The sequence below is a fragment of the Anolis carolinensis genome, chromosome 3, assembly GCF_035594765.1.
Source record: "Anolis carolinensis isolate JA03-04 chromosome 3, rAnoCar3.1.pri, whole genome shotgun sequence".
In the NCBI taxonomy this organism is placed as follows: Eukaryota; Metazoa; Chordata; class Lepidosauria; order Squamata; family Dactyloidae; genus Anolis; species Anolis carolinensis.
The window spans coordinates 229,089,268-229,104,561 of record NC_085843.1 but is presented as its reverse complement, the minus strand read 5'-3'; the positions used below and the strand labels follow the sequence as shown (position 1 = coordinate 229,104,561).

Sequence of the window (15,294 nt, the reverse complement as noted above, 5' to 3'; positions counted from 1 at the left end):
TTGTGTGGATCCAAATATTTGAGTGGACTTTCTAACAAGCACTTAGACAATGTTTGAAGACAGCAACAGTTCACTGGTAGCATAGGATGTGTGTTCTGCAGATAAATTTCAGTCTTCTCAACTGTTATGGGTTCTTGGAGAAAAAAGTGTGAGACATAATATTAGAAGTAATTTTAGTTAGTAATATCTACTTTTATCTTCCAAATCTAAGTATGTGTTTTCAGTAATAAGTCTTCATTGATTCTTTTACCTTAGGAACTATACTTACTTGCCCTGAATTCTGAGTTTCCAACATAATGGATGCCCCAGTGTGTGTGTTGTTTACGAAGGCTCGTGCCACAATAGATTGTAAAATGCCGCAATGTTATTTTTGCTCTCCTCTTGTTTAGTATAACTTTACAGTACTATTTTTGTATTGGTTGTGTTTTCTCCAAGGACACTATACTTTCTATTCATCCTGTGCATGTATACTTGAAAGCAAGATGCAATGTGTTCAATGGAATATGTACCATTGTAAGTGTATATAGAATGACTTTTGTATGTTCCAAAGGGGCATTGGATCTATCTTAGAGCCCTTTCAGACAGGCTAAAATCCTAAAAGGAAATAGGGTTTTAAATTTCATTCCTTCTTGGGATTTAGACCACACAGAAGTCACAAACCCTGGGATTTTGCAGTGGGTGGCTATATGCCCTCCCGGGTTAAACAGAAATTTGACCCAGGAGGGCATCTAGCCAGCCCCCCATTTCCTCAAGCCCCTCGGAGAAAGCTTTCGACACGTCAAAATGACGTGTCAGGAGCTTGGGCGGGGTGTATGTGAATCCCTCCTCTCCAAAGCTCCTGACACATCATTTTGACATGTCAGAAACTTTCTCTGAGGGGTCTGAGTATGCAGGGAAAATGGGGAGCTGGGAGGTGTGGGCAGGCCTGTAGTGAGGTTTTTTTTTAGGGGTTCAACCCCCCCCCCCGAAATTTTTCAGGTTATAAAAAAACCCTGGTTTACTCATGAATTTTAACTGGTTAACCAAATCCCCATGCTAAATCTATGAGACGCAAAACATTAATAGTCCCTCCAGGCACTATCTCAAGCAGATATTGACAGGTTTGTAGCGGGGGTGGGGGGTGCTACGGGTTCAAACCCCCCCCTCCAAAAATTTTCTGGCTACGGCCCTGGGCATGGGTGTGGGGGTGCCATCCCACTCCTTCGGGCTCTTAGAGCCCCAAGAACCAGCATAGCAATGAGGATTGATCCACAGACCCAACACCTGAAAAGATCAGGACTTTACAGTAAGGTTGGGATCTTTTCAGGCGTCTTTTAAATCCAGAGTAAAACAAGAAATCCTGGTTTACTCTGGATTAATCTGGATTAACCTGAGGCACTGTTTGGATGCCTCAGGTTAATCCGAAACCCATCACGGGTCTTGAGCCCTTGTGAAAGGGCCCTTAGTAAATAATAAATGCTTTTCTCATAACTAAAGAAGAAGGTAAGCCATCAAAATGTAGAAAAAGATTGCTGTATTGTAAGAACTGCTTCTACTTTGTTCTATGGAAGACATGCTGAGTACAGTGATAATATGTTCCACTCATGTCCTTGGAAGGCAGGGTGAGAGCGAACATCTTGTAAGAGGCTGCAAGGTATCTGCTCTTATTAAGTTGTTTTGAAAATGTTAGTCATTTTAGTGCAATCTGCTCCATACTGCAGGGAACAAATTTACTCCTCAAAAGCACTTTAAGAGCCGTGTCACCCCAAGGTTTGAAGTCTGATTCATTTTGTTTAGTTATGCATCTTTAGAAGTACAATGTTGCTTGCAAAGATGGATTAAAAGATTTAAAGAACAGAAATGCGCAGAAAAATGGTAAAACACTAGCAAATCCATACATTAACTAAAAGGTATTATGAGGATTTGTCTAAACAGGATCTTGAAAAAAGATTACTTTTTCTTTCTGTCACATAAATAAAATTATTTGAATATTTTGCCACATGGTGAGGTCCATAGAGATAACCCTTCAGGACCTAGGTCATTAAAAGGTTTAAGGTTTCATGGTAAGCACCAGAATGTTTGCATTGTGCCCAGAGCCATGCAGATATTGCTGCAGAGGTGTCATATGAGTCAGGTAGACATTCCTAACTAATAATCAGATTGTATACCAAGTCAACTACAGTTACAAAATGGTGTTTGGGGGAAAGCCCTGTGTGTGAAGCACTAGATATCAGATTAATCCAGAAGTTGGAAAAGCATGATGATTGTAACAAGTACTGCTTTTCCTAGGAAACATAGCAGCTTGAAAACCAACTAAAGCTGACCAAAAGGTCTCATGCCTGAGTTATCAGGAGCAGAGCCATATTCAACATCATTCCCTAGGTCATGAATGTGATTCTTGAAGAAAGCTTGAACGCTGACATTGTTCAATGCTCTTGTTTCTAGCTTGTTTGAATTACTGTTATAAATCTGGAAATAAGCAAGACATAAAAAATTAGTAGTCATTGTGTAGTTTATTACTGACTTAAAGCACCTATTCAAAATGGTAGCAACTACACCTATATTAGGAACTGAAGGAAGGTAAAGACCCAAGTGCTATCCATCAGCATATGATGACTGGATTCTGAATCCCAGACAGTATTTCCTAGCCATTTCATAAAAATAATAAATAGTACAAGAGAAAAGTCAAGCATGTGATACCCTGTATATCAATTTGCTTGAGTTGGATTAGAAGTCTCCCAGCATCGGTTTTTGGAAGAATGGAAGTACTACAGTGCAGCATCCCCCTCAACTCTCAATTCCAGCTCTCCTTCTTGTGATTGATATATTGCTCAGATTTTATAAGAAGAACAAGAAAACCAACAAACTGACAGCAATTCCATAGGGCATTAACTTGGGTAACCAAAGAAGATTCTGTCCTGTACCATGGCATTGTTATGGAGCCAGAACCTGTCAATAATTTGATACTATCTTAGAAGGATAAAGTCTCAGAATCTGGTTGTCACATACCAATAGCCAGCCTGTTGTCTGAGAAGGGGGAGATGCCACTCCGTTTTTTAAAGGGGAGAACCCCTTGCTTGTATTCGAGGTTGCCCCATTTATACTGTTAGATTGCTGCGAAACTATCAGTTCGGTAATGTGTAATTTATTAGAAAAAAAGTCAGCCTTTGCTTTTGTTTTTATGAATGCTTTGATTAGAAAATGCATAAGGATGTGGGTGAACTATAATTCTCAGAAATTCAAACTTGGCCATGTTGGGTCTGTGTGCCAAGTTTGGTCTGGATTCGGTTTACAGTGCTCTCTGGATATAGATGAACTACAACTCCTATATATCCCCCTAAAGACCTCCAGTATTTTTTGTTGGTCATGGGGGATCTGTGTGCCAAGTTAGTTCCCTGTCCATTGTTGGTGGGGTTCAGAGTGCTCTTTGATTGCAGGTGAACTATAAATCCCACTACCTACAACTCCTATATATCAAGTCCCCCCAAGCCTCTCCAGTATTTTTCGTTGGTCATGGGAGTTCTGTGTGTCAAATGTGGTCCAGGTCCATTGTCTGTGCAGGATGAACTACAACTTCCATCATGTTGAGTCAGTCCTCCAAACCCCTCCAGTATGTTCAGTTGCTGATCAATTCCTTTCTGTTTGCTGTATGCCATAGAGAAGAATAGGAAAGGTTTATGGGAGAGGCAGTGGTGGGATTATGTAAATTCCACACCAATGGAGAGAGTGAGAAACAATGAGATGTCTGTGGTGGAGGAAAACATAAAAACAAAATTGTCCCTGAATGAAAGCATTCATTTGGTGGTGGGCAATATTGTGTTTGTGAAGGACCTTGGCAGGGCTCTTCTGTCTGTGTAAGTAGGCACACTAGTCACACACACACACATATATATTTTCACTTTTCTTATGGGGACACACACTCTTAAGGCCCTGTGAATCTTGATTGGAAAAGAAAAGGGAAGATATCTGTTTTAAGTCTGTATTTCTGAGGGACTCAGCATTGTTTTAGAGAATGTAAAGTTTGTCACAGTGTCCTCCTTCTCCTGTATGAAACTTTGCATTATTGGTGAAGGAGAGTAGGATAGTTTTTTGAACATAAAGCAGATATAATATGCACACCACAGGGAGTTGGGCACATAGCCTCCCTGATTTATATGTAAGTGAACTGTTTTAAGAAGCGGCAGCTTTTAGAGGCGTTTGCTGACATACATGAAATTTTAGCACAAGAGTAAGACCTTTTGAGAATAGTTTATTAAGAACATTCATATTGCAGATAACTTGGAGAGCTTGAGGCAACTTTTTCTCATTGTTGTAAGAAAAAAAAGTGAAGGTTACTGTATGCTAATTTTTCATATGCCTCATAAAACATTTCATTATAGACATCTTGGGCTGAAAATTATTTTATTATGCAAAATCCTGAAAAGGAAAAACCCATCTTCCCTGTGCTTGTGGAAGGAAAATGTTAGGAAGTATGTACTGTTGCATTAATCTAGATACCATCCACCAGCCTAACATCTTGCAAAAGTGTTCTTTGTCCCCTTGGAAACCTCCCTGCTTCGTGATATGATAAAGAAAACGGTCCACTGTTGCTGACAATTTACTCGTAATGCCAATAAAAAGGAAATCCGCAAAGCAGATTAACTGACTCTTGTTTTCTTTAGCAATGCTGTGTCAAACTGCAAGCATGAGTAGATCTGCCATTGTTTCTCCCTTCCTCCAATAAATACTTTGTCCTTTTGGCCTTTGTTTCTGAGCTGCTATTATAACAGTGACAATCATTTCTAAAAATATTTCAAATTAAACTGTTCAGACTTGACTTCTAACATTGAGTTTTTCTCAGAATTTTGATTAGGATGTAACACTGCCTATTAACACTTTGGAGTATTTCTGTTTGCTGATGTCCAAGGCAGGTTCTACACTGCTATATTATCAAATTCAAATCAGATAATCTAGGATCAGAAATTGGATTATATGGCAGTGTAGATGGAACCCAATGACAATTTCCTGTAACACCCAGAACTACTGTAGAAATTGTAGGTATCTAGCAAGTAGAATATGTGGAACTTTTGGGCAGATTTTTAACAGAGAGAGAACATGAGACTCAGTTTTGTTTACTAATGTGTTCTAAATGTTGGAGAGATTTCAGAATGGGTTGATGTTCATCTCATTATACGTTCATCTTCTGTTGTGTTGGGTATATAGCATGAATATCCAAAAGGAGCACAGATGAACTATACTTCTCTTTGCAGCCTCGCTCTAAATGTTGATAATGAAAAGAAATGAAATATACGTGTGAGACTAGGAAACCTGTCTATACACCATAGCCACATTAATGCTTAGTTAATTTTTCAATAGGACTTGTGGCAACAAGCATCATATATGCTTGCTAAAACTAATAGTAATTGGCCAACACATACATTTCTTAATATTTTGATTTTCTCATATGTGCTATAAACCCTACAGATGTATTCTTGATTATCTCAGTAAGGAAGACAAACATACAGCATTACTTTAATTAGCAAAGGACTGTAGATGTTCAAGAATATTTTTTTCTCATTGAAATGTATTCTGCTATACATATTTGTGCATTCAGGGCAGAAAAGAAAGATATAACAGATTTACAAAGTGATTTGAGAGAGCTCTTCGTGTACAACAAAGATAGTATTTCTGAAATATGTAAGCCAATCCCACTGTAGTATTTGGACTGTAATGTTCACTTTGACAGTGAATGCATCTTCATTGAGAGTTCAATCATTTTAAACCAACTCTGGTTTAAAATGATAAGGCTAGACCTCTCAATAACTGAATTGGCCTTATGTTATTTTCTAGACAAGTTTTACCATCCTGGAATACCAAAAAGAGCAAGAACACCATTCAAATGAACATTTAACTGTGTTTAAAATTTTTAGATACTGCATAGTTGCTTCTTTGGACAACTTCCTGTTTCCTATAGGAAAAGGACTAAATGTATGTAATCTAAAAAGCTCAAGATGTTTGTGAAAACCAAACTGATGTAGGTAGAGAAAATAAAGTGGCTAAATAGAATTTTTATGCAGAACGTGAATTGAATAGCAGAACATTACCTTGATTAACCTATAGGCAGATCCATGGATTTGAGAACAACTGGAAAAAGAAATTGCAGCAGTTGATGGGACTTCCCCACCCCACAAAATAAACTTGAACTTTATTTATATAAATTATATACAAGGCAAGAACTGGCAGGAACACCTTGATCCTGAATTCCCTTTTTGATGAGCAATACTTGTATGCAATATTTAGAAAGGAGCAGAAGGCTGGTGAATAAACAAGGCATTTCTTGTGTCATACTCTTACTGCCTCTCTCTTCATCATGTATACTTTCTCTCTTCATCATTTATCTTTGTTCTGTCCCTAGTCTCAAAACCTGTTTCTACTGGTGTATTTTAAGGACTTGTATTTATTACTTTCTCTTTTATATGATCTCATTATTTATTTACTCAATTGAACATAAATCCCACCCCATTTCAAAAGTGAAGGACAGAAACAAATACATAAACCATCTGAACAATGTGGTATTGTATTTTATTGTATTTTATATATGAAGCTCTGAAGTAAGAACACTGTTTTATTTTAATTTATTTCTTATATGGTGCACATTGTTTTGCCTTTAATCTATAACCTTTATTAACTGTAGTAAACAGCAATTTTTAGTGGTGAGCTAAATTAAATTAGGGTGAACCAGTTTATGACTTGTGGGAGTTTTGTGTATGTGTTAGGAATGTAATTTTTTTAGTTCATTTTCCTATTGGAGGAAGAAATGAGCGATTTTTAGCAATTATCTCCCAGCTGCAATAAAGTCGTCAAATACTACTAGTTTTTAAAGAATATTTGCAGTTCAGGATTTATTTTGTGCAAAAATTGTCACAGGCTATTTTTGCTGAGATAGCATTTTCTGTGTAGGAAACAGCATTTTCTGTGCAGATACCAACATTTTATGTACAGAAAATATTTTCTACATAGAAAATGATGTTTTTCCACATCCCAGGAGTTAGAGTTTCTCAAGGCTCAAAAACCAAGGTTTTTTGGCCTTTTATTGAATATTTTTCAATATCCTTTCTACTATAAGTATTACTAAATGCTTCAACTCACGAGAGTGGTGTTAGAAGAATGTATGTGTGTTTAGGTGTGTATTTTTCCCTCATATGTGTTAGGCAGTAATAGCTCAGTGGCACAAAGATATTTCAGGGTACATCTACACTGACCACTTAGGTCAGGGTGTGTGTAAATCAGCCCCACAGATGTTAAACGCCACACGGGGGGATCCGGTTAAACTCGGGGAAAGGCCACCTTAATCCTTGCCCCATAACTCAGGAGAAAGCCTGAATCCTGCATCAGGATTCAGGTTTTCCATATTAGAAAGCAATGAAAATGGCTGGGCCTGTTCCTAACTGGAACTGTCAGCAGCTGTCTTGACCACCATCCCACATCACTGGGCTCAGGTACTCTGGGGACATGGAATGACAGTCCCCTATTATCCTCTCTCCTTGTATTGTGGCTGTTGCTAGCTATGACACCCCACCTACCCTTTTGTGAGTGCTTTGGCCAATGTTAACCAGAGTGCTTACTTGCTGGATGGGATGGGAGAGGGGCTTTTCTGCCTCCCTCCCTCCCTGCTTCTTTAGCAAGCAGTACTCTGGCTGATGGATGAGAATTGTAAATATTCCTCACTAAACTATAATCTCAGAATTCTATAGGATGAAACCATTCCTGTAAAGTGGAATGATCCCACTTTGACAATTTGGTATAAAAAGACTTTGTGTCACAGGAATTTCTCTCTAGTGAGCTCCATTATGTTTCTATATTTTTAAAATTGTGTTTAAAAGCATAATTGAGCAAATCTTTGTCTTCCTTTTTATGATGTACAGGTTGTCCCCATTCTACAAACTGTAGGTTTGTTGAATTCAGTTGAATTTGTTCGTAAGTCGGAACAGGCACATTCTTTAAGTGTAACTCCAGCTGAATACAGTGGAACCTCAATTTGAGAGATCCCAGCCTAAGAACATTTTGAGTTAAGAGCTGTTAGTTGGCCCGGGTTTCACTTTGACATACAAGCAGCATTTTGAGTTAAGAGCTAGTGCCAGAGGGAGCATTAACACAAGAGTATGGGGCTTTAGAGCTTCAAGGGAGCAGCCTCAGTACCTTGTGCCTCATGCTCTTGTCCACTTTGGGAGATTGCTGTCTGCTTTGCTCTTGTCCACTTTGAGGGAGAGAGAGCAAGAGAGAGAGGGAGGCTGGAATGAGTACAGTATGAAGAAAATGATGCTTCTGCCTCTTCACTTTGTGCTTTGTGCTTCCTTGCCATAACTTTGTGCTTCTACCATTTTAAAGTATATCTTTCTTTTTTATTGTTCCAAGTGAATGTGCATTTATGCATTATTTGATATTTATAAAGTACATTTTCTTATTTAAAGACATGTAACACAAAATGGGGGGTGGGGAGTTTTGGAGGGCTGGAATGGATTAATAGCGTTTCAATACATTTCAATGGGAAATTTGCTTTGAGGCAAGAATGATTTGAGTTAAGAACTTGGTAACTGAAAGAATTAAACTCTTAACTCAAGATATCTGTGTGTGTGTGTGTGTGTGTGTGTGTGTGTGTGTATCTCTTTGGATAGCATAGGAAAGGGTTAACTGATATATATATATACACACACACACACACACACACACACACACACACATACATACACACACACATGCACACGCACACACATATATACCCCATGAAACTCTTTCATGAGCGAGTTTCACTTCCTAGGGGTGGATTTCTCTCACTTCCTGCTGCCTCATCCTTGTTCGTAACTATAAGTCATAAGTCGGATGTTTGCAACTGAGTGACTGCCTGTATAAGGAAGTGCCACAGTGCTCACATGTTTTGTTAATAAGAAAAGAATGAAGTATCCTAGTTTCCCCGCAATGTTCTCTTGACATACAGTGCTCTAAACCCGGTGACAAATTAATTGAAAAGATTTAAAAGAAGTAGACCATGTTTAGTGGAGGAGGACAGTGAATAAAATACAAGAGTAGCCTTTCTACAGCTGCTAGATTATGGAAGTAATATATATTGGACAGGTAACCAGTTTCTGCTGCATAAAGATAGATTCTCTTTCTAATAGAAATGCATGTGTTGTCTCTAAATAGGGTTATTTTACACTCCATTGCACAATGTTCAAAGGACTTGGTTGGCCCTTTTTAAGGGATAGGAGAAAATAAATTGGAAACCAATTGCAAATAAGAGTTGCAGTCCATCAACTTTGCCCACATTGCTTACAAAATACAAAACTATACAACATCCAAGGCTGGGATAGAACTACTGGCCGGGTTGGTTGTTAAAAACATTGATTACTTACAAGTAACAGGAAAATAAACAGAATGGAAAGGTATGATCCCATTTGAATGATGTACCAAAATTCACTTGTGAAGAAACTGAAGGAATCCTGATCTGTATGACATTTATGAATTTGTATGGTGAAAAGAAACTTCACAGATAAATAGTATCAATAGTTTTAAGTTTGCTTTTGTTTAAGTGTCTCTGTTCCTGATTACCTAATTTTAGACTTTGTAAGTTCTAATCATAGCAAGTGCAGTCTTTCTGGCTCCAGGCCTAAAATCTTTGAATTGCTTTTATAAAATCTTGGCTGAGTTCCACGAAGTTGAGTGATTAAATATAAGTCTGTGTACAGCAGTTACACATTTTTGTTCATTTCTTTATCCACACCCAGAATCCTGACAGGAAGAGTTATGTTGTTACCTGGTAGCAAGAAAAAGAGACAAAGAGAATGATCAAAAGAGCCAGCTTAAATGTGAAATAAAATATCTCTATTATTCCAGTCATCTTTCTACATCTCTTTCCTTCTTTTTCAGATATTAACACACTGCAGACGTGCAGATATTTGAATTCATTACCATTTACATACATCAACTAAGACTAAAAAAAAAATCTGATTAGTGATTTCTCTTTGAACTTATATTCCTTTTCTTGTGTAATCCTATGTCATATATCTTGGTGCATTTCATTTAGCTCTATATCACCAAGGTAGAAATCTAAATTTAGCCATAGTAAGGAATTAATCATTTTATGTTTAATCTCACTTTTCTTTCAATATAGGGACTCAAAGCAACTATAACCTTGACTATTTGTGTGTCCACCTATGTTACCAATCCATTCTAAGAAGAATTAATTGCAGATGGCTTCCTAAGCATACCACATTGCCCATCCACTGAATAAGCTGCCATTGGCCAATATTCAAGAAAGGGCATTGGACTGGATCTGATCTAGTATAGAAGTTGGAGCAGATGATGTCCCATCTGTCATAAAAGAGAGCTTTTGGTTCTGGCAGATTAACTTCAGGGACTGTTTTCTTTCTTCGGGCATTTCGACTTCATGAGGACATTATGGATGGAAAAAAGTTTAAAAGCCACTGACATTTCCTGCTTCTTTGTTCTCTAGCATCCATGCCATTTCTTACCTGTGCTATAGGTTCTTTGTTACTTCATCCTATATGAATCTTTGGGTTTTTTGATGAATTAATATAAAAGCTTATCAGTTGTGTGTCCTTTACAGGCTTCAAAAAACAGATCAGAACTTCATTTGTTAGATATGTGTTTCATTGTGGAACTTAGAAAATATGAATTATCCTTTCAAGAACCAGTCAAATATTTTCTCCAAGTTATAATTACATTTTAGAATCACAGATGTATAGAACTGGAAAGAATCCCATGTGTTCTCTAAGATGGGATGACATTTGCCAAGAAAATTCCTAATGGGCAATTGCCCAGTCTCTACCAGAAAGTTTGAAGACAATAATATTTCACAGCTTCCCTAGCCATGTTATTTCTCAAATGTTCTTATTGTGACCCCATGAATTTCATAGTGGGTTGCTGTGGGTTTTTTGGGCTGTACAAACATATTTCAGTACCATTATCTCCTGACATTTTGCTTGCATCTGTAGTTGGCGACTTTAGAGGTTATGTGAACCATACAGCCATAGAGCCTGAAAAACTCAGCAACCCAGTGATTCCAGCCATGAAAGCCTTCTACAACATAATTTCATAGTGTGTTTGAAGGCAAAGAATACTCTGCAGAAGAATCACCTGAAGCAATTGGTTGCCAATTTCCAATCCCGATACTAACCAGAGCTGCTTAGGGATGGACAAATACATCTACTTTAGTTTCTCTTCATTTTTCCCTTTATCCAGTTAGTATTTGGAGAGAACTATGTTCTGCTTTACATATTCATTAAGGAAGCATATATACAAATTAATTTTCTCCCCATCCTTAGTGGTATTCCCATGATATTTATTCTAAAGCTATATTCCACTGTTTCAGTCCCATGTCTTTGCTTCCTATGCTACAGAAAACATTGAGCAGCTGTTTTTCTTAATCGATATTTTTGTATATCAGAAAAGTCAGCATATACATTTGCTGACTTTCTCCCCTATCATCAAAACAAAACAGTACTGTCTTTAGTCCTGGATATCAAAATTCTCTACATACGATGTGATATAGCATTAGCCTTTTGTTGCATTCAACCACACTCTTGACGCACGATCATTTTGTTACTTACTACAACTCCTAAATAATTCCTTTACCACCATTGCCATTTGGTTCCTACCAATTATAATTTTGCAACCCTTAAAAAACAAATGCAAAAATAACCAACAAAAAACTTCTATGTGATTTTACAGCTACTGAATTTGCAAAGGTTATCTTGAATAATTAACTTGTCATGTGACATTTTCAAGCTTTGGTAGCACAGATGTGGATGTAAGCACAATGCCAGCATAAGTACTGAGATTGAGAGATGGTTCAAAATAGGTACGTGGGATTTTGAAAGAAAACATGCAGTTATATACCCATGTACAACTTGTTATCTTTTAGCATATGCTTCATGTTGTGGATTGGATATGTGGCATAAAACCAAAGTGGGAATGGTGTGGATCAGATTTTATGAGACTTTTTGAATGGTTGGTTGGAGAGAATTCTTTATTCCTACAGAAAAACCATTGCTTACAAGCCTATTTTAGTAATATGTGTGGGTATGTACATGGTAGATATGAGAAATTTTGCTCTAACTCTAGCCCTCTAATTTCAAATTGTAGAGAAAAGGAGAAGTATCCAAGATGGACTGGAAAACCTCTTGGATAGAAGACGGACTGGAAATAGATAGAAGTTGGATAAAACTTGTGCTAGAAAAGGATTGGGGCTCATAGGAAGTTATAGTGAGAATTAGGAGGAAAGGTTGAATGAGGTTTGGATGGAATGAGACCACATAAATAATTTCAATGGGGAAGAACATGAGATAGTAATTGGCCCCCTGTCCTGCCAGATGGCCCCCAGAGTGTGAAGCAGAAGGGCAACCATAAGCTATTGGAACTATGGAAGGGGATGGTGACCTACAAGAAATGTGAAGCATGTCCAAGAGAATCCACCTAAAACCACAAATGAGAGAAAAACTATAATTTCCATGGCTTGCTGTGAGTTTTCCGGGCTGTATGGCCATGTTCCAGAAACATTTTCTCCTGATGTTTCACCCACATCAATAGCAGGCATCCTCAGAGGTTGTGAGGTGTGTTGGAAACTAGGCAAGAGGGGTTTATATATCTGTGTAATGCTCAGAATGTTCAGAACTCTTGACTGCTGGAAGCAAGTGTGAATGTTGCAATTGGCCAGCTCGATTAACATTGAATAGCCTGCAGTTTCAAAACTGGCTGCTTCCTGCCTGGGGGAATTCTTTGTTTGGAGCTGTTAACCAGCCCTGATTTCCTTTTTCAGCGATAGGCAGCAAAGAACAAGTCTGAAGTAACATATGCAGTAATATTAAGTGCAGCAAACACAGATCGATATGTCTGCATATTAAGTACAGGCAAATACAGTCAGATGAAACAAGATAATTCCTCAGTCTGAACTTGTGTTGCCATTTACTATTGTGTTCCAATGTTAAAAGCAGAATACTTTTTTTGTATGGAAAACCTGCTGATGACCTTGGTTTCTCTCCCAGTTTAGCTTCACTTGCAAGGATTAAATAACATTGCCTTAAGTCCTTGTGGAAAGGCTGAATTAACAGTGAACAAAGGAGTATCAGCTTTCTGTTTGGGAAAAACAAATCAGTGTCCTTGGTACACCTATGCAAATTTGATGTAATTTTAGCAGAATATTACTATTGCATAGATTATAGTAACAGTGTAAGAAATACTTGTGTGTGCATATGTGAAATGGATGTGGAAATGCAGATTGGAAACATATTGTGTGAAGTGAAGTTGTGACTTGGATGGACATTAGTACATTATCCAGAATCAGTACTAAGATATTTTGCTGCCTGGGAGAAGGAAAAAAATGCCCTCCTCTATTCCACATATTGAAGCCAACTGAACAAACATTTGAAACTTCTTTTAACAGTGGAGCTTGGATAGCATCCTCCACTATAGCTGGCTAACTTAGGTTGTATCTATGTATCTAGAATGGAGATGTCACGACTTCAACTGCCATGGTGTAATACTATGGGAGTTGTAGTTTGGTGAGGAACCAGTGCTCTTTGGCAGAGAAGGCTAAAGGCCTTTTAACACTACAACTTACAAAATTCCATAGCTTTTAGCCATGGCAGTTAAAGTGGTGTCAAACTGCATTAATTCTACAGTGTGGACCATCCTTAAGAGGTAGAAAACAAGTTACATAAAACATTAAACTCTGTTCTGCAGCATTTTGCTGCTCCCTATGTTTGGTCCATAAATAATCCATATATTTGCTTAGGCATTTGTACTGCTCCTGTTAAATTGAGATTGTTCTGTTTTAATACTTTTTTTGGTTGTCTTGGGATTTTGGAATGCTGCTTTTTGGCAGATGTTTATTTATGTTTTTCTTCTCTGTAAATCAGCTTAAGAGCTTCGAAACCGAGTGCCATAGTAAACACTTTTAAATAAAATAAGTTCTTCGTAAATCAATTCTGAACAGGAGGGGCTATTTTGTTTTTTAAAGCCCTTATACATGAAATTATGAAAGATTGGTTTCATTGCATACTTACCAGGGAAATATTTTGTGTAAAAACACTGCACAACATTTTGTTACTGCGTGTTTGCATTGCCATCATTTGGTTATGAAGTAGAGTTTTTGGTGTAAGAGACAGGTGGAATCACTTTTGTAGGAATTTAAAAGATACTGCCATTTTATATCTCCCTACTGCATAATGATAACGGAAATTATTTTTGGTTTGAAAAGAAATGAAGTGCTGCAATTCAAACAAAAAACTTAGCTTATAAATGTCTCAATGATGTGGCTAGAGCTTATCTTTCTGTTTTCACATGCTTATATTACCTCTCCTTCCATATATTTTAAATGAGAAAAGTCCAAATGTAACTTGTAAGTTGGTTTCATCCCACTCTGTCTCCTAGGAAAAGGAGAAGCTGTATGTGGAACTGAAGCACATCTTAGCCCGTCAACCTGGACCAGAAGCAGCAGAGCAATTGCAGCTGTATCGGTATACCTTACGGGAGAAAACCAAGCAACTTAAAGTAAGGGTTCTTTTCAGAAATATATGATAAAAAATAAATCTAAAGTGTCTTTTTTTCTCCCGCCAACTTCTAAGAAAAAGGCATTTTAGACCAAAAATAAATAAAATAACACAAGGACGTGTCTCCCTTCCAGTAAAAATGCAATAATAATGAAGTAAGAAACAATTTGCTGGCCCAGTGTCTGCTAACTGAGCCAGCTGCTTTATTCTTCTTATGGTAGGGCTGTCTATATACTGTATATGGGAACAATGTGATTTATAGTCCATATTTCTTTCTTTTTTTGTATCATATCAATAGATATTAGACATGATAGCCAAACGGCATCTTGGTGTTCAGAGGAAGCATAATTCTGCATTACAATAGGAGACAATGACATTTTGTGCATATTTACACAGAAGTAGGTCTTTGGAGTTTGGTGGGACCTATTCCAAATAAGTATATGTAGAATGGCATCGTTAAAAAAATATGCTGATACAAACAACTCAGATTATTACCTTGATTCCCTGCTTTGTGGATTTCTGGAACTGTCTAGATCAGTAGTTCTCAACCTGTGGGTCCCTAGATGTTTTGGCTTACAATTCCCAGAAATCCCAGTCAGTTTACCAGCTGTTAGGATTTCTGGGAGTTGAAGGCCAAAACATCTGGGGACCTACAGGTTGAGAACCTCTGGTCTAGATTGCCATATCTGAAGACCAAATGCTGGTCTAAAGCAAAACTTTCCAAACTGTGTCACAATGTCTTAGTGTGTCAGCTGCAATGTGTAGATGT

The 15,294-nt window shown here is 37.6% G+C and overlaps 1 protein-coding gene across 1 annotated transcript in view; it reads left to right on the top strand.

Annotated features, from left to right (window-relative positions):
• Positions 1-15,294, top strand: part of cfap58 (cilia and flagella associated protein 58) — a 113,154-nt gene that overhangs the window by 76,553 nt on the left and 21,307 nt on the right. Inside the window, exon 16 of the mRNA XM_008106607.2 lies at positions 14,407-14,526. Within this exon, the coding sequence (XP_008104814.1) occupies positions 14,407-14,526 (120 nt within the window). The remainder of the gene's footprint in view (positions 1-14,406; positions 14,527-15,294) is intronic.